Source organism: Drosophila tropicalis, unplaced genomic scaffold, assembly GCF_018151085.1.
Source record: "Drosophila tropicalis isolate 14030-0801.00 unplaced genomic scaffold, ASM1815108v1 contig_859, whole genome shotgun sequence".
NCBI classification, from domain to species: domain Eukaryota; kingdom Metazoa; phylum Arthropoda; class Insecta; order Diptera; family Drosophilidae; genus Drosophila; species Drosophila tropicalis.
Genome location: NW_027173353.1, coordinates 5,744,101 through 5,771,770, shown reverse-complemented (window position 1 = coordinate 5,771,770; position 27,670 = coordinate 5,744,101). Strand labels below are relative to the sequence as shown.

At 35.8% G+C, this 27,670-nt stretch overlaps 2 protein-coding genes across 11 annotated transcripts in view; one reads left to right on the top strand and one right to left on the bottom strand.

Moving 5' to 3' along the window:
• Window positions 1-23,263, bottom strand: part of smash (smallish) — a 62,986-nt gene extending 39,723 nt beyond the window's left edge. For 5 of the 10 annotated variants that reach the window (XR_011033329.1, XR_011033330.1, XM_068297556.1 and 2 more), the window contains exons 1-3: window positions 23,112-23,262; window positions 22,404-22,532; window positions 8,285-8,337 (exon numbers count right to left, since the gene is read on the bottom strand). The gene's annotated coding sequence lies outside the window, so the exon portion shown is untranslated. Of the gene's footprint in view, window positions 1-8,284; window positions 8,338-22,403; window positions 22,533-23,111 lie in introns of all 10 variants that reach the window. The other 5 variants (XM_068297558.1, XM_068297562.1, XM_068297568.1 and 2 more) reach the window with 4 other exon arrangements.
• LOC137582563 (uncharacterized) lies at window positions 9,206-11,593 on the top strand. The gene has a single exon (XM_068297153.1). It carries the CDS (start codon window positions 9,313-9,315, stop codon window positions 11,449-11,451), a length of 2,139 nt encoding a protein of 712 aa, XP_068153254.1. The 5' UTR covers window positions 9,206-9,312; the 3' UTR covers window positions 11,452-11,593.
• Window positions 23,264-27,670: the final 4,407 nt, after the last annotated feature.

The following is a 27,670-nucleotide window of genomic DNA, read 5'->3' as shown; positions in this document are numbered from 1 at the left end:
GATTTTTGTTTAGGCTTTTTTCTTTTTACCACTCTTTGACATGATTAGCAGTGTGTCAAAAGTTTATGTACAAGTGATTATCGTTTATACGAAATATGGGAATTTCCCATTGGGAAAAATTCTCTTAATTGTGTAATGTTTAGTTAAGTTTTTAAATTGGCATCGAGCTAAAACATTGATTATACCTACTTAATAGAAATGGCCTTGCCAGTTTTGTCGCCTCATACCTTTAAATGGTTCATTCCGAATTTAAATGCCATCGATTTCAATCGTAAACCTGCCTATTAAAATAATTTTATGTCACCTGTTGCTTGTGATTCATGACGCAGTTTGCTTGTTTGACTTTAAGTCGAATCAGAATATATGAATATCAATATAAACATTTAAATAGAAAATACTTTTTAACAGGTTAAGGTCACCTTTGGATAAACTTGATGTATATTGTTCGATACCATATCCATTTATCAAAGATCATAAGAAGAAGACATGGAATTGATGTTCCTTTCTGCTTGTTTTTATTGGTCTATTAGATCCTCGACAAATGTAAAACTAACATTGGCATCAAGATGTAATTTTCGATCGTAGAACCAACGTGTGGTCAACATATAGTCACCAGTTGGCAGCGGCAGACGTAATAATTCCAACCTTGGATACAAGTCTTTTACAAATTGATGACCCTATTAAAAGAATATTCCAAAAAAAAATATCTACAAGTATATATAAGATGTGTATATAAGGACATTAAATGGACTTACTACATACGGACAGGTGTGATTAAAGTTGGAATACTCTTTGGTCATTTTATAAACCAATGAGACCAAAGGATTATAGGGATGAATTAAAAATCGACACACGTCTATACGAATATTGAATAACCATGGCTTATATCCATTTGCTCTTTTGAAAATCTGAGCATGGAGTTGGAAATCATTGACTGGATGCAATATGGTACAATTGAAATTGAATGTCGTCTTATTTCGACTGATCGCTTTCAAGCGACAAGTGTTCATCACAACCCACGATTTGTTGTAGCTCAAGCACACGGCATTTGTTAATTTGAAAACGACAGCATCCTGTACTAGGAAATTCAACTTTAAAGCTGATTTAAAATAAATATTATTCACTTCTTACATTCAAGTTAATCAAAGAGCCTCCGAAGTATAAAACTGACAGAGCCAAAATAAACTTTCCTGCTTGCATGATTCTCCAGCAATATTAAAAAAATCGACTATCTATATCTTCTATGCAAACCAGGGCTGTAAAGTGACTGCCAAACTTGGTGAAGTTTATATACCCTTACAGATTGTTTGTTTAACCAGAGACACTAATATGTAATTAAGAATTTCAAAACGTTTCTTCTACATATGTGATAACAAAATTTCAATATTGCATGCAGCAAAGATAGGACTGGACATATATTCAATCCTTTTGGCAAGGGTATCACGGAAGATTTATAAATGTTACCCCTTTTTTTTGGGGGTGGGTGAAAATAAAGTAGAATACTTTTAAAAAATGTAATAATTGTGAACCAACGAGCCGAACCAGCCGGAAGTTGACAAAAGTCGATAGGTAATCGTTTTTGTTGGTTCTCTACAAACACACACACACACACAATATGGAACAACAACAATGTCAACTCTTTTTTTTTAATGGCTCCGCAAATCAGTCAGGCATAAAGCACACTGACATATGAAAAGATCGTTGATAGAGTGAGTGAAAGAGAGAGGATCGTGTAGTATATGCTTTGTATATTGATATGCAAAAACGGAGAAATACCGCAAATTAAGAGCAAAAGCGGAACTTTGCCGGGTAACCTAAGACAACATGAAAAACAGTTGCCTGGTTTGCCTTTACTCTGTGGGGGAATCGGATGGGGGGCCACACAAAGAGGCAAGGCGATGAAGACAAAAGCGCATAAGTTTCCGACGTTGACCGTTAATTAAAGCCACAAAACAAAAACCCAATAGCCTAAGCAAGAGGAAGACGAACAAGACAGAGAGTGAGATGGGAGAGAGGGGGAGGGGGTCTATAAGACAGTAGCTTCGCACACATGGATGCGGACAAGATCGGCCAACTTATGGCGGCACATAAATTTGTTCAAGCCTTGACACAGCTGCACACACATTAGAAAATGCATGCAGCACGCGCTCCAATTCATACCCCTAAGGAGGAAAAACTCGGGAGTATATTGTGGATGGGGGGAGGGGGGGATTGCAAGTGGGCAAAACGGCAAAAGATTAGGCCTATCAAGGTTACACCAATCTGCGTCGGCGGGCGTCTCTCTAACTGTTTGATTTGAAGTTTAACTTCAGCGACTGCAGCGGCATTCACTTTGCCTGCTCTGGTCAGAAATGAAAGTTACCTACACTTGGAGAAAATAGTCTAAAGTTAGAATCACTAGGCGTATTTGAGTTGATCTTATCACAAACATTGTTGTGGTAACCAACTTATTAAAGAAAAGAGCAGGAAATACTCCTGGTTGAAAAACTAGCCAATAGTTTCTTCAAGTGTATGCAATATTGACATACCCTAATATTGTTGACTCTGGGTAAGAGTATTGGAAAATCATGGTAATATTTTGTTGTTTTTTTTTTCGTTGCAGCAGCTGCGTTTCTGTCTGGCAATTTATGCTAAATATTGCACAGCCGGCAACAAATCTGCTAAGAAAAAAAACAAAAATAAAAGGAAAAAGAAAAGGTATGGAGCAGCGCAAAAAAAAAGAAGAGTTGAACATTGAACGTTGGTCGGTTCGTTGGTTGGTTAGTTGGGCCCAGCCGCCGCAAAGATGTGTCAGCTGTTGGTTGTTGGTTGACGACGATGATGACTGCCACATGGCGTTTGCAACATAACACGCATGACGGAGAAATTGTGCCAATTTGTTTGTAGAAGTTGCAAAGTTGCAAAGGCATTGAATACATAGAAGAAATATGAGAGGAGCTGACGAGGGGAGATGTGTGGTTGGGCGGGGGGAGAATGCCGGTGAAGAGGAGAAGTGTTTAGTTGTCGGCGGCATTATTGATGATGACAGAAATGTGTCGTGTGTGTATTGTTGGAAAGCATTTTATTCCGTCTTTCTTTCTTCTACTTTGCTTTCTAGGCACACAGCTGCGACCGAGAGCCATAAGATGCCAAATTGCGGCTTGCCATGAACCTTGCCAGAGACCAAGTTCATGACAAGACCAAGACCAGTTCAGTTAACTTCGGTTCGGTTCAGTTCATTTCAGTTCAGTTCAGATGTTGATTAAGCCTGGCTTGTAGATGGAGGATGAACAATATTTATGCCATGCATTAATTTTTTTCTTCTTCAGAGGCGTCATACATAGTAAAAGATAGAAAGAGAAGGAGCCAGAGAATGGGGAGAACATTAAATGACCTTGTGCGTAAATTTTAATCAGAGAGCGAGGACTGACTCATCTCCACCTGGACAGGCGGACAGACATCCAGGCAGGCAAAATCAAGCTGGTTGCTTGGCATGGATAAAAATCTGGTACCCGGTGCCAAACTGTGCATATTATATTTGTGATATCATCTACAAAACCATAAAAGTCTTTTCGAAATTCCTTAGAAAAAATGGCAAAACAAAACAGCAAACCACACAAAGAAAATAAAAGATGGAAGAAAAAAACAACAGCAACAAGACGCCCACATTGTACACCAAAGAGAACGTCATCATCAGCATCCGATCATGATTAAGAGATATAGATATATGTACATATATGTAGGTACACAGCATTAACAAATTGTTATTTTTATAAATTTAATTGAAATGCCAAAAACCAAGAGAACCCCAAAAAACCAACGAGGCAAAACAGGCAAAAAAACAAAAGCAAGAAACAAATTTCAAAACAAAGAGCCCGAAAATTATGCAAAAATTAACAAAAATCAGAGGGCCTGAAGTTAGTTTTTAAATTGTATTGTATTGATAGTTTTATACCCTTTCCTTTCATAAACTATTTAAAAAGGTAACACATAAAACCACTTAAATAACTTGTGATCTTGTTTATTCTTTATTAATTAATTATTAAATGAAAATATAGTTTTCCCCTGGTTTAAATGTAAATTTTGCCTACATTCATCCATGTATTGCACTCTTTTGTACAAAATCTATATAACCCTTTGTTGAAGGGTATCATACACAACATACACAAATTAATATAATCATTTTTTACACAATTATAATTTGCACTTATTCATATTTTCACCCATAGTAGTATTGTCTATCCCTTTCAGTCACTCTTTGTCTCTGTTTCTGTCTGTTTACACTTTTGTTTCATTTGGGCAATCATGCGCATTATTCAGTTCATTCATTCATTCATTTAGAAGAGCAGAATCATTCATGCGATTTTGCTCATTGCCAAATTGCTTGTCTTTGGTTTCAATTTTTCTTTGGTTTTTTGTTTCATTTGGCGAATAAAGTTTTTGGAATTATTTACTCTGTGTGTGTGTGTGTGTTTGTGTGAGTCTGTAAGTTGGTGTGTGGTTTTTTATTTCTCATTGTATTCAAAATTATGCAAATATTCAAAAAGGAGACACAGATGCCTTAACTATACAGTTGAGTTGCATGTTCTTGACATCATTTAGGTAAAACTTTCGAAAATAATCAACATTCTGAAGGGGCCTTTTTTTAATCGGATTAAAAGAATTTATGAACTAAAAAATACAAACAATATTTGATTAAATTTTGATTTTATGACTTTTCATGAACATATTTAGCAATTTTCATACGCCAAGAGAAGTAACTACAAATAATTAAGCTGCATTTCCGTAGAAAAACAAAATATATTATAGACAGCGTTGCGTATGAGTAATATTGATTTAAAAGAAGTTTTTTCCTATCAGCTTTTGATGATTCTTCTACCAATATAGTTCAGCTCCAACGTTTTTCAGGTCTCTTAGAGGGTAATTGTGAATTTCATATTTTTTTAAGACAAAATTTTGCTGTCATTTTGTATATATCTGAGATCAAAGATCATTATTTATCATCACCTCAATGCTGCAGCCAAAAAGTTTAAGCAATTTAAACATTTGCGGTCACTATATGTATGTATATACATTTACGATCGTATATATAAAAAACAACCCAAATCCAAAGAGACACCAACAATAATAAAAAAAACCAACAAAATCTGCATTTACAGTGAGTGAGAAAAGTGATGCAAAGGCATAACAAGAGCCACCAAAAAGAGGAAGGAAACCTTGTCATGTCAACTCGCATATAAATTTCATTTGGCCAAAAACCAAAAAATAAGAGGAAAAAATAAAATAAAAAACTGAGTAATAAGCGCCGCTGCGGTTTAACATGACCCGATTTTGGTTTTGAGAGACAAAAGAAAGAAAAACTCGGAAAACAAAACAAAACAAAAAACATGTCAAAATGTTTATAAGCATCTTTGGGTAGGTTGAAAAAAATAACTTATATTCTTATCAGCAATCAACAGAGATACACTCAACACTTTCTTCTCTCTCATTTGCCTAAACACTTTATAGACATGAATGACTGACTGTACCCAGGTACTACTTCAATTTTCCGTTTTTTTTTTATTATCATAGTTATATAATCTAACCTCAGTGAACTCAAACTTTTGAGTAGGCTCGCGCTTCATAACCACAGAGAAAATGAAAATTATTATTATTTTCATTAGTATAGAGAGAAGGAGAAATAGAGAGAGCGAGAAAGAAAACTGTGCGTGGGAATTTACTTGAGAAATTTGAAATAATACAAAAAAATAAAAATAAAGAAACACAATGAAAATGAAGCAGCGCCGCGGTAGCAGCAACATCTACAATCAAATGAAGTTGAACAATTTTGCTACTGTTTGTTGTGCCTCGCAAAGTGAGTGTAAAGTGGGCAAGTGAAGTAGTCGAGGAGAGTCATTCGAAGTAGCAAAGTCATCAACATGTTTTGCGGTTCGGCCATCTTCCTGCTCCTCCTCCTCCACCTCCTCTTCGTTCATCATCCTCAGACCATTGACAATTGCCCTAAAGGTCTTAGGTTCTCTCTTCCACACTTTCGAAAAAGTCATATTTCGTTTTATACTCCTTGCCCTTATAAATGAATGAATGGGGACTAGAAGGTGACTTGGCCGTGAAATATTATCATCATCATCATTATTTTCATGGCTATACGAATTTTTCATATTTTAATTAAGAGATTTTCATAAGCTGATATAAACGCACAAAAAATAACTACGTTTTAGGATGGCAGAACTAATTCTAAAATACAGAAAAAACTTTAAAAATAACAGAAAGAAATACTTCAAATAATAAACATCCTATAAGAATGAAAGATTAGAAAAGAGAAGTGTAAATATTACAGAATCAACAGAATTACAAGGGCAAGATTATCTATTTTTGGTTAATAGATTAGAAATACTCCAATTGTCCAAGTCTAACAATCTAGTTGAACATTTGTTTCTTTGAAATAACTTTCCCATGATGTCAGCAGCTTCAATTAACATGTTTTAGTACATTTCAGTTTCCTGTATGTTGGTTAATGTCGCCACGCCACCTTTTTGTTGTTGCACAAACCCTTCGACTTCCACTTCGACATGTTCCAGGAAAATGGGAAGTTAAAGAAAAAGAACTCAAACTGTGACCACAAAACAAGAGAGTGAGAGAGAGACAGAAAAAGTTAAAGTTTATTTTTCACGCTTTTTTTCATTCGCTTGTTTTGTGACCAGAAATTCTTGGCAAAGCTGAAATTGGATTTTGTGTTGGTGATCCCATAATAAAGCCCTGGGCCTTAAAAAAACACAACAAAGTCCAAAAAGAAATGAATATGAAAAGCAAACAAAAGCTCTTGCCATAAGTTAAAGATTTGTTAACAAGCCCGATGAGCGCCATTCAAGGGACCAGACCAAAAGCAACAAATTATTACGATATGCTTCGAGGCCATTTGCCTTTTCCTTCTACAAAAAACCTTCTACACCTACTCCACCACCTGTTTCTCCACCTCTTCCATCTCCTCCTCCTTCTCTACGTCAATCACAAATTCGGAAATTGAAGTTGACTTTCCAAACACGTGTGTGAGTGTGTGGAGCTGTTTATTTCTATATTGTCATTATTATGCATACCTATTATAATGGTAACTGAATAATTTTCTATCTATAGAAAGTTAGAATATGCGGACATGCTGAGAGTTTTATAACCCAAACGATCGGACGATCAAGCAACAAGGTGTTAAGTTTTTGAAGCCAAAAAATGGTGAGACGATTATTGGAATCGTAAAAGATAAAAATTCTTGTTCTACATGGCAAATTCTTTCAATTCTCTTCATCTCTCTCACTCTCTATTTTGCTGTACGTATAGAAAAAGACAAAATCATCTCTAGCGCCATAAATTCAGTTGTCCCAAAATGTCTCAGCGCCAAGAAATTACAACAACGTCGGCCAGAAAACTTTGTTTAACAAATGCATTTGATTCGAAATCAAGTGACGAATTGTAGATACCCTAAACTCAGTGCCCAAGATGGTAAAGCTCGTAATGGAGATATTTATGCTTATTAAACTTAAAGTTTAAGTTTAACTTACTTATACGGAGTCTTAGATTGAATTTGACAAAATATCTTTAAGTAATGCTTTATCTCGAATATTATCCTTTGAAATATCTTAACTTTATTGCCTGCTACTTTCAATTAACGGGTATAAAAAATTCAGTTTCCTTTTTTTTTTGTTGTTTTGTTTTTAGTGTTCCTCCCCAAAAAGCATTCCTGTCTGGCCAACAAATCTTCAATCTATGTGAATCTGTGTGTCTATCTCTATATGTATATGTATTATATATACATATATATACATATATATGTATTTATATAGCGCCTATTTTCATCTAATTTAATTTCTACATGCCTTGCTCTATTTTTGGTTTGCATTTTTAGCGTTGTTTTCTCCTATAAAAAAAGAAGAAAAAAAGGAAAGGAAAAGTAAAAATATAACTCAATTTTCATTGCATTCGTTTTATACCTCTTGTTCTCTTTTCCCCATTTTCCGTTTTATTTATGCTCTATTTTTCGGCTTATTTTGTATCGGGGAATTCGGATATTCGTTTTTGCCCCATTTCAACTAATTTAAATTGTATGCTCTATATCACTTTTGATTCAAGATGCTCATAAATTATCCAAAAGTTTGCCTATATCTCATTACCTCCCACTGCAGAACTTTGAACTTGGCGCTCTATAAAAGTCAATTGAATATAGCCAATTGATTTATATATATTTTTTCTGTGTATACTTATTTCGCAATATTTTCTTAATTTTAAGTGGAAATGAAATTTTAAAATGTTGACTTACCATAAGAAAAAGCAAATGCAAGCTTTGATTTCTAATGGCAACACATTTTTGGCCTGGAAGATTAAAAAAGAAAAGACAATTTAGTGAAACAAAGAAAAAACATTAAAAACAAAGTGATTTAATTAATACAATTTGTTCTTAGTTTTTAGAATTAAGTGTGCAAAATAAATTTATTGGTTTTATTATTGAACTGGTGCCGATTTGTTTACTTGATCTTGTTAATATCAATTATAACAAATTATGTACTTGGCTAAGAGCGGTTCGAAGTCGCGCTACCAATTTAATTGCAAGACCAGAGAAAATGTTGGGTATTTTTAAAAATATTCGCATTTTTTGGTTTTTTCATTTACATTAAAAACTAAAAAAAACCCCAAATGAAATTCCTCAACATCAGCCAGGCAAAAAGACAGCAGCAGCAGCATTAAAAATAGTCACGATATAGTGCTATTTTTTCAATTTGACAGCTCACACACATACACATATTTACACACACACACAGACGCACACGCACAACAAATTATGTGTAGTCTATGAATTAGAAATATGCAGGCATTTATGAATTAATAACAATAAAAATCAACAATAATGATTGAAAATGTTGTTAGCTTGTTCTCACAAACAATTAAAATTGATGAGGATCGTTTTGTACATTGTCAAATATTTTATACAATTCATCAAATTGCCCCCGGCAAAGAATTAAGACTCTGGAGAGTCGAGACGAATTTCCTACGCTCTTGCAAAATTTTATAGCCGGACAAACATATGTGATAAGAGGTGATCAATCAGTTTACTGAACTTGATGTAAAGAAGCAGAAGAACATTGGGAAAATAATTTTCCAAATCTCTCATCTCATTTTAATTTCTGTTTTTATAGTAAACTTTTGTTTTACCTCAAAAGTATAAGTTTAGAATCAGTTTTATTCGCTTCAGTTTCAAACACGTTTATTTTTTTGTGATAATTTAAACTAAATCCATAGTTTTATTTAACGTTCGAACTAACCCCGTCGTCCTTACACTTGCATTCGGCAATGGGAAGAATTTCACACCAAGATCTTGAGCAAATACGCGAAACGCAAGATGTGGCCGCTTGGTATCGTCCGTTATCTATAAGCCAAATTGATGGACTTCTTTATTTGACAAATGCCATACGCGACGATCGAGCCCAATCCAGTACGTTCAGGGTGCGGGGATGTCTCGTGGCTTTGGGCATAGAACCGATGATTGGTAAAAAGTGTCTAAAGAAATTGATAACATGTTGCCAAGGCAGCAATTTGGCATTACTTTATTTTCTTCTGATTGGCTACTATAAGCGGCAGCATAAGACGAATGTCTACACCTATAATGAACAGGTTCTGATGTCTTGCATTATGGAGTTGGATCTGGAGATGACATTAAATGCATTAGATCAGATATTACCCACAGGGCACACAAATCCGAAAGATCTAGGTCGATTGTGTAAGAACAATGAGCAAAAAGAACGACTACAGAAGAGGTGTAATCAGAAGGGGAAAAATATACTGCCATATTTTAGCCGACAGCCTAGGCCAAAACCGTATGGCAAGCCTTTGACGAGCACACGTCCTGATGTGGTAGTAAGTTTTCCTTTCTGGCCGGCAGGAAAGAAAGCTGTGTATACATTGGATGCGAATCGTTGGTTTTCCTCATACAAATTGCAACCAATTAGGCGTCTTGCCCATCGTTTGATCTCGGATATAATTGATAATTATTGTTCCAAGTGTTCTCGAAAGGAAGAAGTAACTAAAGAGACGAAACTCTGTGCTACTCATCGCGCAGCTTTGGACCAGAAACAAGCTGTAAAGGATGAGCTTATAGTAAAATCCTATTATCATTGCCTAGAACTTTTTGATGTTGATGCCAGAGCAAATCAAAAGCGAAGAGAAAGGATCGTTACACAATTAGACACAGATATTGAGAATTATACGCGTCGCTTGCAAAAGCTCGATCAAATCCAATACACCAAAGTGGGTCTTTTGAAGGATTGTTCATTATGCAAACTTGACTCTGTAATAACTCGAGGTCAGGATGCCAAAACCAAATCTATCTTCGATGTATACGATGTAGCAAGACTAAAGCAAGCGACTAACTCCGCCGTCTGTAAAATTACTGGAGAAAATCACATGGAAATAGTTTCTGACTTGGAAACAGATCAAGCAGCAGAGGAAGAGACAGTTTGTGAAGGTGGAAAAGAATATAAGGATTTGCCATCATGTCCTTCAACTAAATTGCCAAGAGTAGCTTTTATCAAAGAGTCAAAATCAAAGCAGTCAAGGAAACCACACTTTTTTACAGCAGCCCAACCCCATAAACCTTTTGCATTCAATTATCAGAGAATTTTCCAACCATTGCCGGCGCAGCCAATGGAGACAATTCAAGTAATACATCAGGAGGCGATACGTACTCTCACAGATCGCAAGCAGAATTCCTCAGTCAGTAGCTTTGAGGATTGTGAGAATTCGTATAGTCAGCTTCAATTAAATCGTGATGATGTCATCAAGGCAATAGTTAAGTGCGCCGAATCAATGTGGACGAATTCTATAAACATCTATAATCAAAATCAGAAGTCTAAAGGAGAAGATGAGCCTACTCGCAGTTGCCTTCAATACAATCAGACATATTTTAATCCTGATGACAGTCAGCTTATGGAACGCTTGCTATGCGATGGCATAAATATGTTACGTTGCGATCCCAATTTCATTCTGCCCACCTTTCCTGATGTCCACAAGACCACTGTGCTGCGAGAGTGGATAAAGCGACGCTATGGCAAGACTTATAGGCATCATGAAATCGTAACGAAACAAAAGCGTTCCAATAAAATATTTCAAACAATCGCATCACTACATAATCGTGAGCCACCACCATTCAATATGAAACAGTTTGACGTTGGTAATCTAACCTATCAAGATCGAAACAGAATTTTCAAAAAAGCCAATGAAATGAAGGCTCAATATTATCGAGGCCTCAATGGCAAGTTAATGCAGTTTACAGCCATTAGCTGGAGTGCCATGGGTGCAGAATTTCGCAAGGATGATAATCTCAAGAATGTATTCTACTCATATCTACCGGCACGAAACATTGAGATAACCCGAATTAATCCTTGGAAATTCGACTTGAAGTCTATGAAGAAGGTTAATCGTATTGGCAAATGACACAGATTTTTAGAAATTTTTAAGTTTCTATATAATATTTCTTGACAACCAATTTTTATTGTTGTTTTTAAGAATTGAAACAGCAACAAAAAAGGAAGCTTGCAATAAATTGGTTACTCTATTCGAAAAGATTGAAAAGAAAGACTTTTAATGGGTCAGGGTAGTTTGTGTAACACATACATATGTATATACCCTGAATGTAATATAGAAAGAAAGGGTATACAAACAAAATCGGCCAACAAGAATGAATTCTTGACAAATCTCTAAGAAGATCGTATTTAGCTATTATTATTATTTTTTTGCTTTTTCTCTCTATTGGGGCGGGCTTCCACATTCGCACATTTGCCGCTGTTTCAATTAAGCATCAGCACAAGCAACAAAAACAAAAAACTCAAAAGTAAAAAAGAAAAAAAAACTTGGTCGGTGCAAAAATAAACATTTTTATTGCCCGCATGGCGCCAAAGTATACGATCTGTGCATCCATCTATAAGAAGGACGTATGTATGTATGTATGTATCTCCTCTTTGGCTCTTAGAAAAGCTTATCTGGAATGGGTGAAAATTAAATGCGTTTGTGCAATTTATTTCAATTGCCAGAGCCGCTAATAAATTTGCAATTAAAACGCAAAAATACACGCAAGCAAAGTGATTAAGCACAAAACATAAAAACAGAAGAAGAAGGAATAGAGTTTAGTTAGAATGCAATAATGATTGTCTTTTTTGAAGATCAAACAATTTAGGGATCATTTGCCAAATTGATCATAAACATAAACGAGCCAGAGCCACAGTCAAAGCCAAAGAAGAAGACCCTTAGATGATTAGATTGAAGAACACCAACGTAGAGATACAGAAAGAGAGAGACAAGTTTCTATCTCACAGAGTTGATCTCAGGCATTTAAAAATAAACAGTTAATTATCTAATATATTTATAATTAACATCTCACCTCCAGTCAATTAAAATTTCATACATATAATTGCCAAAAAATAATAAATAATAATAACAAGATAAGAAAAGAAAAATGTATGACAATATGGCAACTTTCTTTCTAGTAACCCAGTTAAAAGTGTGTTTTGTTGCTGTTATTTTTCTTTGTCATTCACTCAATGACACTTTGAAAACGACACGTACTGTGGGCCTAGGCCTCCGTCTCGGGCTCTGTCTGGTCAATATGGTCACGGCCCAATGCCGCTTTCTTCATCATTTTTTTTTTTTTATTCTTTCATCAAAAATACATAAAGCAGAGTCATTTTCACTATACCCCATTGAATTCAACTGATTGGCTCAATAAACATATGTATGACAGAGAGAAGCTTTGAAAAGGGGTTTATTTTTATAAAAAAAAAAAAAAAAATGCCTAAGCATACAAATTAGAAGAAATTCAAACAATTGCGTGACAAAAATCACTAATTATATACATATATAAGTAGACAGAATGGAAAAATATGTTGAAAGTTGTCTGTTCTTCTGATTAAATTTATGACAATGCACCTGTCTCTGGCCGCTTAACACAAGTCAAGTGCATGGGCAATGGCGTTTCAATTGGTCTTTACAAATATTGCTAGCGGTCTTAACTATCTACCGATAAGAAAAAGATACTAAAAAAAAAGGTTTACCTTTAGGTTTTTTTATGATTCTTTTATAGAGATAATGCAAAAACTTTCATTGACACATTGCAGACAATTTAGAGTTTATTATGTTCTTAAAGTTTATTTGGATTCTAATGATGATTGTAAAAAAACGTCTTGCCCTAGCGTTGAGTTTAAGAATTTAAGACCCCTCTATATAGACATTAAATGGTTAAACTTTTAAAACATCGAAATTCGATTATCGACTTATCTTTTACTCGATGGACTATTAAAGTAGCTTATGATTGTTTTATTTACTTTCAGGCTGGGAAGAAGGCAGCAGAAATTGCAATAAATTTAATTAAAAGTATATACTTATCAGATGAATCATTTATGATTTGTTAATAAATGCTGATATGTATGTTGCTCTAAGCCATTTTCTTAACATCGGAAAGCTTTGGTGTTTTCTCAAGTCTACCGAGTTACACCTTATCATTTAAGACTTGTGATTCAAGCTACTTATCAGTTAAGTAGGTGGGCAATTAACTTGTATTTGTAATTTGATTAACTACAATCTCTTCTTTTTCTTTTTTTTAGCAAACTTGTGCAAATCATTGCCTTTTATATGAAAGACAATGCAATTCATTGAGTCTTTAGTTTAAATAAGAAACGATTATTGTTTTTACTTGACAAAGTTGTTGTTGTTGGGGACAACAATGACTATTTACTAATAAGTGAGGTGAGATTGTAAAGGGGTTAACGTTAACCAAAACGGAAATTGATCATTTAGTAGGCAAAGCCAAAGACCTTTTCATCAAAGACTGCGAGCGAGAGAGAGACAGTTAGTGTTGATCAATGCAAAATAGACAAAACTAGTGAGGGAGACAGAGGAGAAACTTAAGTAAGTGATGATCAATGAGTGGCCTTTCAATTTGGTAGGCAAAGCATAAACTGATTGTGATCGAATGCTGTAAGTTGATCGTGAACAGAAGAGAGAGGGCGAGAGAGAGAGAGGTAGAGGAAAAGGAGAGAAAGAGAGGGGAAAGAGATGCTGCTGCAGCAGTCAGTGAACTTACTACAAGCCAAGAGGAAAAGGAGAGATGGTTATGGGGTGATGGTGATGGAAGACAACAGCAACGTCAAAAGGCCAACAAACGCACGCATACCAAGGCTTACATATGGTCAACATTGTCTGCGCCAAGACCAGGTGGAGACCAGGACGGGGCGAGGAGAAACGTTGGCGGGGACCAACTAATAACAAACAACCGGCTTTTTCCACTTCTTCTGTTTCTCTCCCTGCTGTTTCCATCTAGCTCTCTCTCTCTCTCTCGCTCTTTCTCTTTCTACGGGGCCCTGTCTTTCTGTTGCTGTCTCTCTTTGTTTACTTTATGTAGCGATCCGACGAAAAAACTCGTTGGTTGTAGGCATGCGCATAAGTCACTTTGACTCCTCAGATTTTTTTTTTGTGCCTGCACAAATTGCGCAAATTCCATTCCATACCAGAGTAGGCGCCCCGTCTGCCCCTCACCTCCTCCTCCCAAAACCCCACAAATAACACCCGCAGTAAACAACACCCAAATAAACATCTGTCGTCACTTTACAACACTATGTTACAGAGATAGTGTGACAGAGAGAAAGAGAGGGAGGTGAAGGCCGCCTCAACCAACAATTCAAGAGTTTTCAGCTTCAAGCCTCGCTCTTGGCCATAACGAATTCGCAATAATGTGCATTTTATTAGAAACCCCTCCACCACCGCCACCACTCCATATCCTCACACTTTCCTCTCTTGCTTTCAGCCGATCTACTACTCTCCACTTAACTTTGAGTGCATTTTCCGCTTGAACACGATTTCATTTAAATTTTCTTTAAGCATTTTGCCCTTTGGTGGAAGCAATCGTCGTCTCTATGCGTTGAGGAAGGAAATGGCTCTTTTTTTTGCATACCTCGAGGTGTTTGGCTTACAGACAACTTTTCAGTTAAAGCCCTCAAGAGTTATGTCTTCTCCTCTTCAGATGTGTGTAAGTGTGTGTGTGTGTAGCCTATGAATCTGATTTGTATGATTTAATACACAACGAAAAGACTATTTTAATTGTGAATAAAAATTAATTAGTTGAATTTTGTGTCCTTCTTGTCTTTTATTTAAACTAGCAATAAATTTCTTATTTTATTATATTTATTCAGTTATTTTAAAACTATTGATTTGTCTAGTAGCAGTCTACTTGACTTAAAATTGTTGTCATTTATCCGACTTCTTTAAGTTTCTCGTATTTTCTAATTAAAATTAACCAAAAAAGTGTTTTCAATTAGAAAACTTTATCAATTTTGTTAACTTCCATTTTTCCCTGCATAGTTTTTTTGTTGAACAATTTCACATGGTATTTATTTTATTTATTATACATAAGTTGAGGCTTTTCGTGTTTAGTTGCTGCTGCTTGTTAAACTGGCTTCGCTATAGAAATAAAAGTGAAATTTTTCACATGCATCAGGAGAAAATGTTGCAAAATAATGTTGCCTTTGCAACACACTCTCCCTCTCGCTTTAGTCTCTAGTTTATGTCTCTCTCTCTTTCTGTCTCTTTAGTAGTTTGGGAAATAATTTATATGTAGATGAAATTGTTGTAAACTGTTCGGTCAATATATGTAGGGTTCAGGTCATTTATCAAAAAATAAGCAAAGACAGGCCTGAAAATTATGCGTTAATTAACATGACAGCTGGAGCCAACGAAGGTTACCCGAACGGAAATCTGGTTTAATGTGACTCTCAGTTTTTCCCTTAAGCCCCAAAACGACTTGGACATGTGACCCCCAACCCCAACTCCAACACCAAAGCACAGAATGGTGTGTGATGACCTTCACACAACCAAAACCAGCAGCTTACTGCTTTTGACCACGAGATAATTGTAAAGGCCTTTTCATTTCACAGCATTAATTACCGCAAAAAATTGACTCTGATCGATCACTCTTAAATTTCCTCTATTGCAGTTCAAGTAATTTCACAATAAGGCAATAAATTAAGTAACTGCCTGGAAATAAATTCCCCGAGAAGTACCTACTTTTTCCATTTTTATTGATAGACGGTCAGCAGAAAAGAATGATTGGTATGCACATGTTGATAAAAATTAAATTAAGTTACGCTTATCTGCGGAATACATATACACATATCTATATACGTTAATTGAAATCGAAACGAAGACATTCATTCTTATGAATTCATGTTAGATAATGCAATTTAGCGAATAAAAAACGTGTTGCCAAATTTTGATTATGTCATAAGCCCTTAAGACGATAAATGAGAGGGAAAAAGTTTATAAATAGTTTAAACTGAACGGAAATTCCAACTTTAATCTCAATTCAAACTAAAAACTCATTAAATTGGAACCTTCTTCGCCCGATTCTAGAGTAAATTTACCTTTCCTTATTTTGTAGACTCTTCAATTTAGTTAGTTAGTCATCAAATAGATTTGCCAATAATGCAATTCAAATATTCTTTGTTTTTTATCATTTACTCTCCATTTTTTTCCCATATTTGCTAATCAAATAGACGACTTGAAAAACAAAAACAAACTTAATTGCTTCTCGAAAAAAGGTAAACATTAAATAATTTTTTTCATTTTTGTTTTAGACCAGGTGTATTTTGGCCCGGCGGCAGCATTGTCGGCGCTTTAGGGCGTTGTGCCGCTAAACAAATAAGTTGACAGCTCTGCCTCAGTCAGTCTTGATAATTGCTGATAAACGTTGACGTTATATCTACTATATGTACATATGTATGTATGTATGTCCAAACGATGCAAGATAGATGCAAGTACATATATTCTATTTACCAACTGTTGACTCTAATCAAAAAGGTAAAGGGCTACAGTCAGTAAGTAATCAGAGGTAAGTACAATATTTGCTTTTACAGGAGAGTTTATGAAAGACAGTTGGCAGAAAGAAAGAAAACAAATTCCATTGGGATCAATATTGACACACACACACCGACACAGTTCTTACTCACGTATATTTGCAATTTAGTTGGCATTAAAAATTTACATGAAATTTTATCTGCTTCCTTTTAGCAACTTCCTTTTCCCTAACACACTTAACCTCATTTTGGCATTTCAAACATTTCGTTTCGTTTTCGAGAGAGCGCACAACTTGACGCGTTAAGTCCATGTGAAATACTGAACACATTTTGCGGCCAAAAAACTGATAAGCCGTCTGTGAGGAGTAGCAGTTGCTTTGGATGTTTCAGGCCAACAGGAACATCGACGAGAGAAAATTTGCATTTCGGTTATAAAAGCAGAAAATGCAATTCTCCATTTACAAAAAAAGTTTTCCTTATATACAAATACATATGTATGTAGTAGGTAGGTATATATGTACATATGTATATAGTCTATGGATATATTTCATTTGAAATAAATAGGTCACAAGCTGTCGCCTTTGCAGAAGGAGCAGCAAAAGCAGCAGCAGCAAATAGACGACGACTTCGTTGCACTCGTTTTTAGTATCCTTCGGGAAAGGTCCTTAGCAACCAGCACCCATAATACTGTAAACTTTTAACAGCGCACTGTTGAGGCAGGACTTTTAGCTTAACAGTGGAAAAGCGCAACTTTCTTTTTGTTGTTATACACACACAAACTCCCACATACACCCACACACTCAAACACACACACACATTAAAGTGCCTATGGCAATTAATCTTCTTGTCCTCTTAAGCTAGGTCAACTGTTTGTGTATGGCATGGTTATATGTGTATACATGAAATATATATAAATGTATATACAGTTATGTATATACAAAATTATTGTATATATGCAGAAATTCTGTGAATTGTATCGTTTCAGTAGGCTAGTCCAAATGGCAACCCTCTTCTCTGTCTCTCTTTGGTTTCAATTTATTTTTTGCTGAATTGACATCATGTTAGCTCTTTTCCCCAAAGGACATCAGCCTAATTGTTTAGATGATAATTGAATTGGGAATTCAGTATTATAAAATTCACAAGAAAATAAAAAAAAATAAAACACAAAAAGAAGATTATACAAAGGAAAAGGAAAATAAGTTTTATCATAAATTTATTGCCCATTTTCATAATTTGCAGGCCTATAAATTCGTTTTAATTTGGAAAAACATTTAAAAACAAGTTTTAAATTTGCGAAAATTGTTTAAAACTGAAATCACTTCATTTTCACGCTTGTTTAAAGTTAAAAGAATGGCTAAATAAAACCGGTTTCTCTGCATTTTTCGGTTATTTCTAGGACTTTTCTTCTATCAGTTGTTTTTTGTTTTTCATGCGCGGTTTTAACTCTTTCAAATAAATTTAATTGTAGACTCTAAAACCGTAAATCTAGATCACAATCCAACTGGCGCTGAAACAAAAAACAACAACAAAACAAACATCCTCCAAAATGTTTATAACTATTAATTTAAACCGACATTAATAGGCAATCTGATTAGAAATCAACAATCAAATCCAACGACGACGACTCATTAAATATTGAACAAATTTCCCAAGGCGAGCTTCGAGTTAGCTCTAATCGCGGTTTAATGATAAGCAGCAGACCTGGGCTGGGACTGGGCGAACTACTAGACCTAGATCGATCTTGAGACAATCAGGTTGCATTTTAATTATAGAGCGATCACGTTTGTATAATAATATATACCAAAAATACGAACTAATAAATAAAATGCCGACAAGATGATGCTCATTTTGTGTGTGCGTGTGTGTGTGTGTGTGTGTGGTAGAAAATAATACTACAAAACTCTGAAACGATTCCCTCCATGTGGTATTTCCGTTTCATTCAAAAGAAAAGTATGAAAACTCCTCGACAACTCAACGACTAATTCAAAAGTAAAATGCATTTTCCAGACCTGCGTGCGCGTGTGAAAAAAATAGAAACCAAAATGAAAAGGCAGACATAAGAAGAAGGAGAGAAACAGGTAAGTTAATAAGCAAAGCAAAAGTCCATGAAACAAAAGCATTTTCACTAAATACACTCGGCATTGTTTAAAGTGTCTATATGTATAGGTAGATAAATGCATGGAGGTATACATATACATATATTTATACCTATACAGATATGCGGCGTCGATTCGTTACACGGTCTCCGCCTCCTTTACATTCTTCCTGCCCTTTTTTGCTCTGCCGGCAGTAGCGGCAACCTGTCACACTATCCCTATAGCCAGTAAATGTAGTTCTATACACACACACACACACACTCACAGATGTCCAAGTGGTAGACAATGAACAATAATTGCACAAGTGTCACCTGTTTGTTGTACATGCGTCTCCCTTTCCTTTTGGTGGTTGAATCTATGTAGAGTTGAACAGGTAGCTAAAGTAATTTTATTAAGAGTTACGAGCACCAAAAAAAACAAAAATAAAACCAACCCAACTACTACACAAAACCAAAAAGGGGTGAGGCGATGACATTAAACATGTGTGTAAAGTAAGTGAGTTTTATGCTCGATTATGTAAGAAAATCAACCTGTATATGGTATGTATGTATGTATGTACATACATATGTATATGTAGCTTGTAGTATAGAGGTAACAGAGTTCAAAATGCAATGACAATCCCCTTAAAAGAACAATCAACTTGATAACTTGGATCGATTATTTATTTTTCGAAATCGAAGAGCAATTCAAGTACATTACTACCAAATATATGTTCAGGCAATCCCTCAAGATTTTAAACCAAACTCGAAAATCCAAGGTTGCCAAAACTATAGTTACATAGTTACTATACAAAACTATATTCAATCATCAGATCTTTTTAGGATAAAGTTCAGTGATTGTTCAGTGATTTAGCTTTTAAGCAATAAAGTTTAGACAAAACTACAACCATACATAAGCAGACTTATACAACTCGTCTACCAGGGACTGCAATAAGTTTTCCATTCGATATAAAACCTTCTAGTGACCTTCACAAGATATTGAAAATGTGATGATATGTTGGGTATTTTCCTTATCAGTTTCGAAGCAAATTTCTTGTGGTTAACAAGGATATTTTTTCAGTTCTACCTTTGTAAGAACACAATACACATCGGTGAAACGCAGGGAAACCTGGCCAAGTATTAAAACGAGATGGCAAGTTAAGGTAACTCTAAATTTCATAATTTCTTGGAGACTTACTTCCACGATTTGCATTAATATCCGACCTGATAGATTGATCTTTTCAATTCTTCATACACACTAGACAGATACAACCAATGCACATGATGGCAACAACAGCAGCAAGAGCCGCCGCTACATATGCAGGCGTATGGTCCACCTTCTCCATGCTTGGCGTTACCATCGTCCAAAGTAAAAATTGATAATAATACAATTGACAATATATTTGTATTTTCTTATAGATTTAATAGAGAAATATAAAAATTTGTTGCTTTGCTGCGCTTGACAAATCATTTTCACTTTGCATCCCAATCAACAGGTTTTTTATTTTTGGTTTGGTTTGTCCGGTAATAAGGTAGAGGTAATAGCAAAAAAATGTCTAAATTATAATCGAATGCCAAAAAGAGAAAGAGCGAGATAGAGAGAGAGAGAGAGAGAGAGAGAAGAAAAATAAAATCCATCATTGGAAAGTTGAATTTGATTGCATTTGCGGAATGCAGTCAGCGAACGAGGGTGTTATGGCTTGAGGTAGAGGGTGCGGGGTGGACAGGGATATTGGCGCCTCGTTGTGCGACAGGGCGCGATGCCTCCAAGAGTTTATGCTTGATTTGGTTTATATCAATTCCAACTTTCGCAATGAGAAGATGTCAGCAGAGATGACGGGGAGAAAGGCCTAGCGACTAGAATTACATTGAATCTCAATCACTCCAGATACAGCCAAATAGGTGAGAGCAAATATGTTTTCCCTTCGCCTCGAACGATTAACAAGGTTGGCCTATCTCTAACAGACTTTCTTTCAAATACCCAACAGGGTTTGATGCCCTATGAACAAATTTAGTTCAAAAATTTCAAATTAGATCTTTTAAGTTCAATAAAAATAAAGAATCTCAGCATTATATACATTTAATGTTATCTTTATGATGGAACCTGAAGATAACCCGTTATACCCCCAACTGAAATGATGGGCAGATTGGGAGGTTTTGCCCGGCTTCTGTAATGAATTGTTAAAACCAAATACACAAAATACAAAAGACATTTTTCCCTCGGTGTCGGAAAATCAATTCTCTTTTGTTTAACGCTTTTTCCCATCTTTTTTGCATTTTGTTTGTCTGTTTCTTTTTTTTTTCCTGCGTCAATTTATGTGAGTTCAGTTACGGCCCAGGCGGAAGCGCTTCTTAATGATAAAAATAATAGTAGAAACAAAACTGCTGGAGAGTAAATAAAAAAGGGAGCTCTCTGTTGTTTCCCCCAACATTTTCCACGCTCTCGGCACACTCCCGTGAAAATTGCAGTACAGCAGCAGCAGCTGCTCAAAACTTGTTTGCAAATTTTCATTTTTTGTTTGTTTGTGGCTATTTGTGGGCCTGCTTGAAGCCTGTTTTTTTACTTTTTGGGGCGCAATTGGTAAAACTGGGGGGTCTCTACGATTTGAGGTAATCAGAATTGCATGAAAAAACAAAAGAAACTTTTCATTTTCGTTGGCAACAGTTTTTTTTTCCCTGGAAATTCTTATGTTGTAACTAGCATTAACTGTTGCTGGGAAGTTGTCGTTGACGGGTTATGAATAGACTTTAGCTGGTAGACCCTTTTTGTAGAGTGGGATTAAAGAAAAGTACCATAACTTAAATCGAAGGGGAAGTCTTTTGTTATTTCTTTCTTTTTTAGTTCAAATATTAAAGTTTTAGAATTGAAATTATCAACGTTATGTAATTTTAAGCGATCATCATTCAAAATTAAATCGATTTGATTTGCTTTTTTATTTGCAATTCTAAATTAGCAAAGTAAAACAACCTCCATTGATTATTAACTTTTTTAAAGTTACGTTAGTTTCTATTCTGTGACTTTGAAATAATCCAGATTATATTTTGAATAAAATCATGTATCAATAAAAATCTTGTATCTTTATCAAATAATTTATACATACATATGTCGCGGTCAAAAATCAATAAAAAATGTTATTTTCTTGATCGGTCAAATATGGCAAACAGAATTTGAGCAATTTATAATGCAATTATCATTGAATTTGAGATAAAATGACATCATTAATGAACTACTTGTCTAATTAGAATTACAAGTGTTTGATTGCTGGTTTGAAGAGTGAAGAGGGGAAGACGTTGGGAGGGGGCATTCATTAGGAGGTGAGAGGTGAAAGGTAAAACCAGAAGAGATGACAAACTGCTGACTAATGTGCTCTTAAAAAAAAAAAGAACGTTACTCCAATCAAGAATCGTACACCAACATCAACATTAGTTAGTAACTCAAACCAAAATAGAACCGTTATAAAGGTAACACTTACCAATACACTGAAGTGTGCGATTGCTCCTGCTGCTGTTACTAAATGCTGCTGCTTCCGATGCTGATGATGAATATAACTAAGTATATTTCAAAAAAACAGAAAAAAAAAGAAAGAATCCGAATTTTCGATCTATTTTTGAAAAATGAATTTATTAGAATTTTCACACACACACATAAACAACAACAACAATAAAAAACAACAACAAAAACCACACACTATACAGAAAAAGAACAGCAACACGTACACACACACACATACAGCATGAATGAGAGAGGAAAAGAAACACGGGAAAAATATGTATGTGTATGTCTGTGTCGACTTAGAACTGTTTTCTGCCCGTTTATGGCCGCGTTAGTTGTTGCTACTACTAGTTGATGTTGCTTTTATTATTGTTGTTGTTGTTGGTTCTAAAACTGGTATTAGTATTTGTTGGGCTGGAACAATTTTTGTGTTATATTTATTCTTCGTAATTCACTTCACACGCATACAAACACAAACACACACACGCACACGAAGGCAGGTGCAATTTAATAATAACAATTTTCTATTCCGTTTCGTTGTTGCTTTGATTTTGAATTTCGTGTGTACTTTCACTTGTATATAAAGAACCCAACAGGAATCCAATGAAATCGTGTTGCCAAAATTGTTAAGCGATTTAGCCACGTCCGAAAGTTAACTTTTTCTTGACATTCTTTAATTAATTAATACCTTTGTTGTTTCGTTTTCGCGCAAGTTGGTTAAAAACAAGAAGTGAAGTAGCTAAAATTCCCCAACGAGAAACGAGCCTACGAATTTCCCGCAAATCGAACACCCGCAACACGTCCGCTCACTTCGAAAATAAAAACAACAATAAAAAAAACAACAACATGGCGAAATCAATTGGCTCTGCGCGCCGAATTCGAATTCGCCCAAATCGTTGAAATATGAATATTCGCCGTAATTTTTTGACCTGCGGCTCATACCGATGATGCCAACAATGAGTAGTTGAAAATTCGCTGTAGAAAATTGAGCATTCGCCGTAAACGTAAACAAAATCGTAAACGATTACGTAATCACGTAGCGTAAGGGACTTTTTGCGCCCATTACCGACTGCTGGATACTCTTTCGTTTCACACCACATCTTTGGAGTACTAGGGATACGCATGTTAACATACATATTTGGCACGACCTTGGGTGTGCTTTGGCGATTCTTTTGAAGTTTTTGTGTAATTAACAAAATAAAATTTATGTTTTTAGCGGGAATATTGCCAAAAGCTGTTTTCGTTTAAAAAAACTGTTAAGTTTTGAGATAGCTTCTTCAAACTTTTGTTTGCACCATTCATAACAGACGAAAATATTGTTGAGTTTACAATGTTTCTTGATTTTATAGAACAAATATATTCGGCTGTCAGGGCGGTCAAACAACGCGCCAAAATAAAAAATTGCATTTGCCAACACTGAAATCTATGTTTAGCCAATTCTAAGGCTTTTAGACACCCTAACGGCCATCATGTTTTTTTTTTTTTTAACACTTCTTTGTTTTATAAGTGCCGGCAAAATGTTTAAATGTTTAAACTTTAAACAAATGTACAATAATGTTTCAAACGCCACTTGTCGACGCACACCAGGCTATATGAAGGACCCTATAGTTGCACCTTCAGAACTTTAAACAAACATTATTTGACTACACATGTGTCCCGAAAGCACACTTTGGCAGGTGCTCCACTAGACTAGACTGGAGACTCCGCCGATGGTATTGGAGCACCCACTGACGGATCCGGATTCTGAGGACTTAGAACACACACTAACAAAACACACGACAAAAAAAGGACCCGACAGCAGTACCTTCACCAGCGCAGCATCCCGTACTGGTGGGACTATGTCTGTAAGAAATACCAGCCAGTCCCTCACAGACGGAGTCCCTTCGAGAAAGAGATCGTAGAAAACACGCCGTGCGGATGGACGGTGTATAAATGGATCTGCCCACCTATTACTTTCCGCACATAGCAATTTGAAATTCGACTTAAACTACTTCGCAGGATTGGGCAACATGTAAGTGGAAAGTAGGCACAGGTTCGGGGAGAATCTGGAGGCTTTATGAGAAAAGGGGTATTTTGCAATACTCTTCCCCTGGCGAAGCCCATTCTAAAAGAGGACCACATTTTTTGCTTTAACTTGGACGAACTTTGGCATCATAGTTCTCCCTATGTGCACAAAGTAAGTACATAACTTGAGCACTGGAATTCAAGTATTGATAGACGCAAGAAGAGCAGAACGCGCATGTGTGACCCGCTCCCAAAGTTTGAAAAGAGCGAGCGCATTTCTGCACGGTGCACGGTTCACTTTAGCGACACTCATTGACAACATGAGTGACAACAATAAAAGAAATAAAATAAAAGATACAAAGAAACAAAATGTTAATGAATTCCAATTTCGTAGGAAAGTTCAATTTGCAACTTGGGGCGTGAACCGGCAGCCGTTACAACTGCAAATTGTAACGTCTTTAATTTTTGGCGCACCAAGAAGAGGATAATATATTTTGTGACTTTTTCTCCTATTGATTTTTGTTTTTAATAATACACTGCTATCTTTTTTAATAGTTGTCGGACGATTCGGCTCGATCAGCCTATTTGCCGGACAATCCCGACGTGCACCAAGTGCAATGTTGTCCGGACAAAAGGAAGTTGTGGGAACGTTGAACCACCGAAGGTATTGCAAGAAGGATGATCCTGGCCTGATTCAGATAAGGCAGAAGCGGGCAAAGTTGGTCGGGTCAGAGGAGGTGGCCGACTCAACGGATTGGATCGAATACGCAGAAAATGCGTACCGTGCTTATCCTCCAATGCCCAAGGGAACCCAACCCGCCAGGACGATGGCTGTAGATCTGGAAAATATGCCATTTGAATTGCAATTGATCTGTCATTGCAATAAAAGATTATCTCTTAAAAACCAATAGTTGAAATATTTGAATTTTTATTTTGGACTTTATGAGAAACAAGTTTCATCCATACTTTTTGGTTGGATTAAAATGGGAAGTCGAAATCTAAACTGATTCACGCTTTAAAGGCAGCACGTAACATCTTTACATTTTTGTAAAGCATCAAATACATATATTTGTGTATTAAACCAAGCATCTCCAAGTCGTAGTAGAAATGCGCAGACCAGTGCAACGCTGGCCCTGGGTGGATCCAGTTACGAAGACCTCGCCAGCGCCAATGCCAACAAGACAAATAATCTCCTTGGGGGTTTCAGATATTTCCTTTGTGAAACAAATGGCCGAGCCAAACACACCACTAAAGAAAGATAGTTCCAGTCCTGCCAATCAACAAAAAGGGAGTGGAGAATTTGAATAATAATACCTCCAAGGAAGGTACTTCAAAATGAAAAATCAAAATGTTGTACATAATGCGATTCCGTTTATGTTTTTACTTGTTTTATGACATGCATTTTTCACTCAAATTATTATTTATTTAAAATTTGTTTTTTTTTTTTAAATTGCAGCACCTTTGTTATTTTTTGCAATATGCGCTGCTTAAACGTCATCAAGCTGTGGCAACAAAATTAACTTTTTGATGTAGGCAGAAGACGAGCTGCGTGTTCTTAATATTCCATCTTGGTGGGGTAACGGAACGTATAACTGTAGACTCAGTGTTAGTCAAAATATACCAGATGTATTACGTCTCCACTTTGGTACAAAACAAAAGTACACATTTTAAATTGCGGGACGTTATAAAAGCAAAATTAAAGTGCGGGGCCTAACACGAACGACTTGAAACAAAAGAGAAAAAAAAGATAAAAACCAATGAAATTTAATGTGTCATCATGGAATTTAAATTTTTTTCAGCGATACGAACGAAATGAATGCATGTTGATGAATGTGCTATAACTCGAGTTGATTCGCGTGCCCTAGGCTTCAACAAATTTTTCATTCCATTTTACGCTTTATTCCTCGGTTGCCAAACTAGATCTTGTATGACTGCAATGAGTGCGAGGGACACACTGGCACTGACAAAAAAACTTGTAAACCCGAAGGCAAAGGCAGCCGAGTAGAACATGATGAAATAACATAAGGCGGTCTCGTCGGAAGCCGAAGCTTACCGAAGTATACACTTGACTTCAGTGCACGTTTGCTCACTCACATCACCGTCTCGCTCACCCTCAATAGACACACAGAATACTATTCCTTTCACTCGCACTTATTGCAAGCATATGTTAAGTGTATGTCTTTTGCCGACGGGACCGCCTTATGTTATTTCGTCATGCTGAGTGCCGTGTTGAGTGAGAGCAGGACGGCCTAATGTTATTTCAGCATGGTTAAAGAGTAAAGAAATTGTTACGATTTGAAAATTTGTAGGCTTTTAAAAATGTACTTTAAAATGTGTAGTATGGCCCATGACAAATTCAAATTAAAGTAATTTTAAACAAGATTTCCTTAAGGCGTTATAAACATACATACATATGTATGTTGTATTGTATATGTATTTTTATACCCTTGCAGAGGGTATTAGAAAATTGGTCAGATGTTTGTAACGCACAGAAGGAGACGTTTCCGACCCCATAAAGTATATATATTCTTGATCAGCATGAGAAGCTAAGTCGATATAGCCATGTCCGTCTGTCCGTCGGTGCGTACGCGTTTTACTCAGCCATCTTAAGAGCTATCGGGATGAAATTTTTTTTGGGAGCTTTTTTTTTACCCGGGTGAGATAAAGTATGAAAATCTTTGGGATCGGACTACTATATCATATAACTCTGGAACAAAAATGTTTGCAAAAATTGGAGTATCCCCATGAAATTTACCAATATAATAGAATTTGATATAAAATCTCAGATCCCAATTTGACCCTGATCGGATAAATAGAACACAAGTTACAGTCTATATAAATCGGTTCAATCGCTGCCGGCAGCTCTGCTTGCTGCCTACTACGTCATCATCAAATCAACAGAGCACATGCATACACACACAGACGCAACGCTACATAAACTGTATGTGTATGCGTGCGTTGCTTTGCTTAGGGAATGAGGGAAGAAGAACAAATTGTACATAGTATGAAGAGTAAAATTGTTTTGTTTGTATATTAATGAATTGAGTTGCAGAAAACAAATTTTGAACATGTGAAATTATTATTGTCAAGGACTGCAAGGGTATATAAACTTCGGCATAGCCGAATTTAACTTCTTTGATATTTATTTAAAACTTTCTACACCTTTCGCGTAGTGCAATCTTTGATTTTTAAAAACAGCTTGACAAAATAAAAAAAAACTAATAATCATAAAAGTTACAATTT

Coding starts and splice junctions, on each gene's coding strand:
- LOC137582563 (XM_068297153.1), top strand. CDS start 9,313: ATGGGAAGAATTTCACACCAAGATCTTGAGCAAATACGCGAAACGCAA.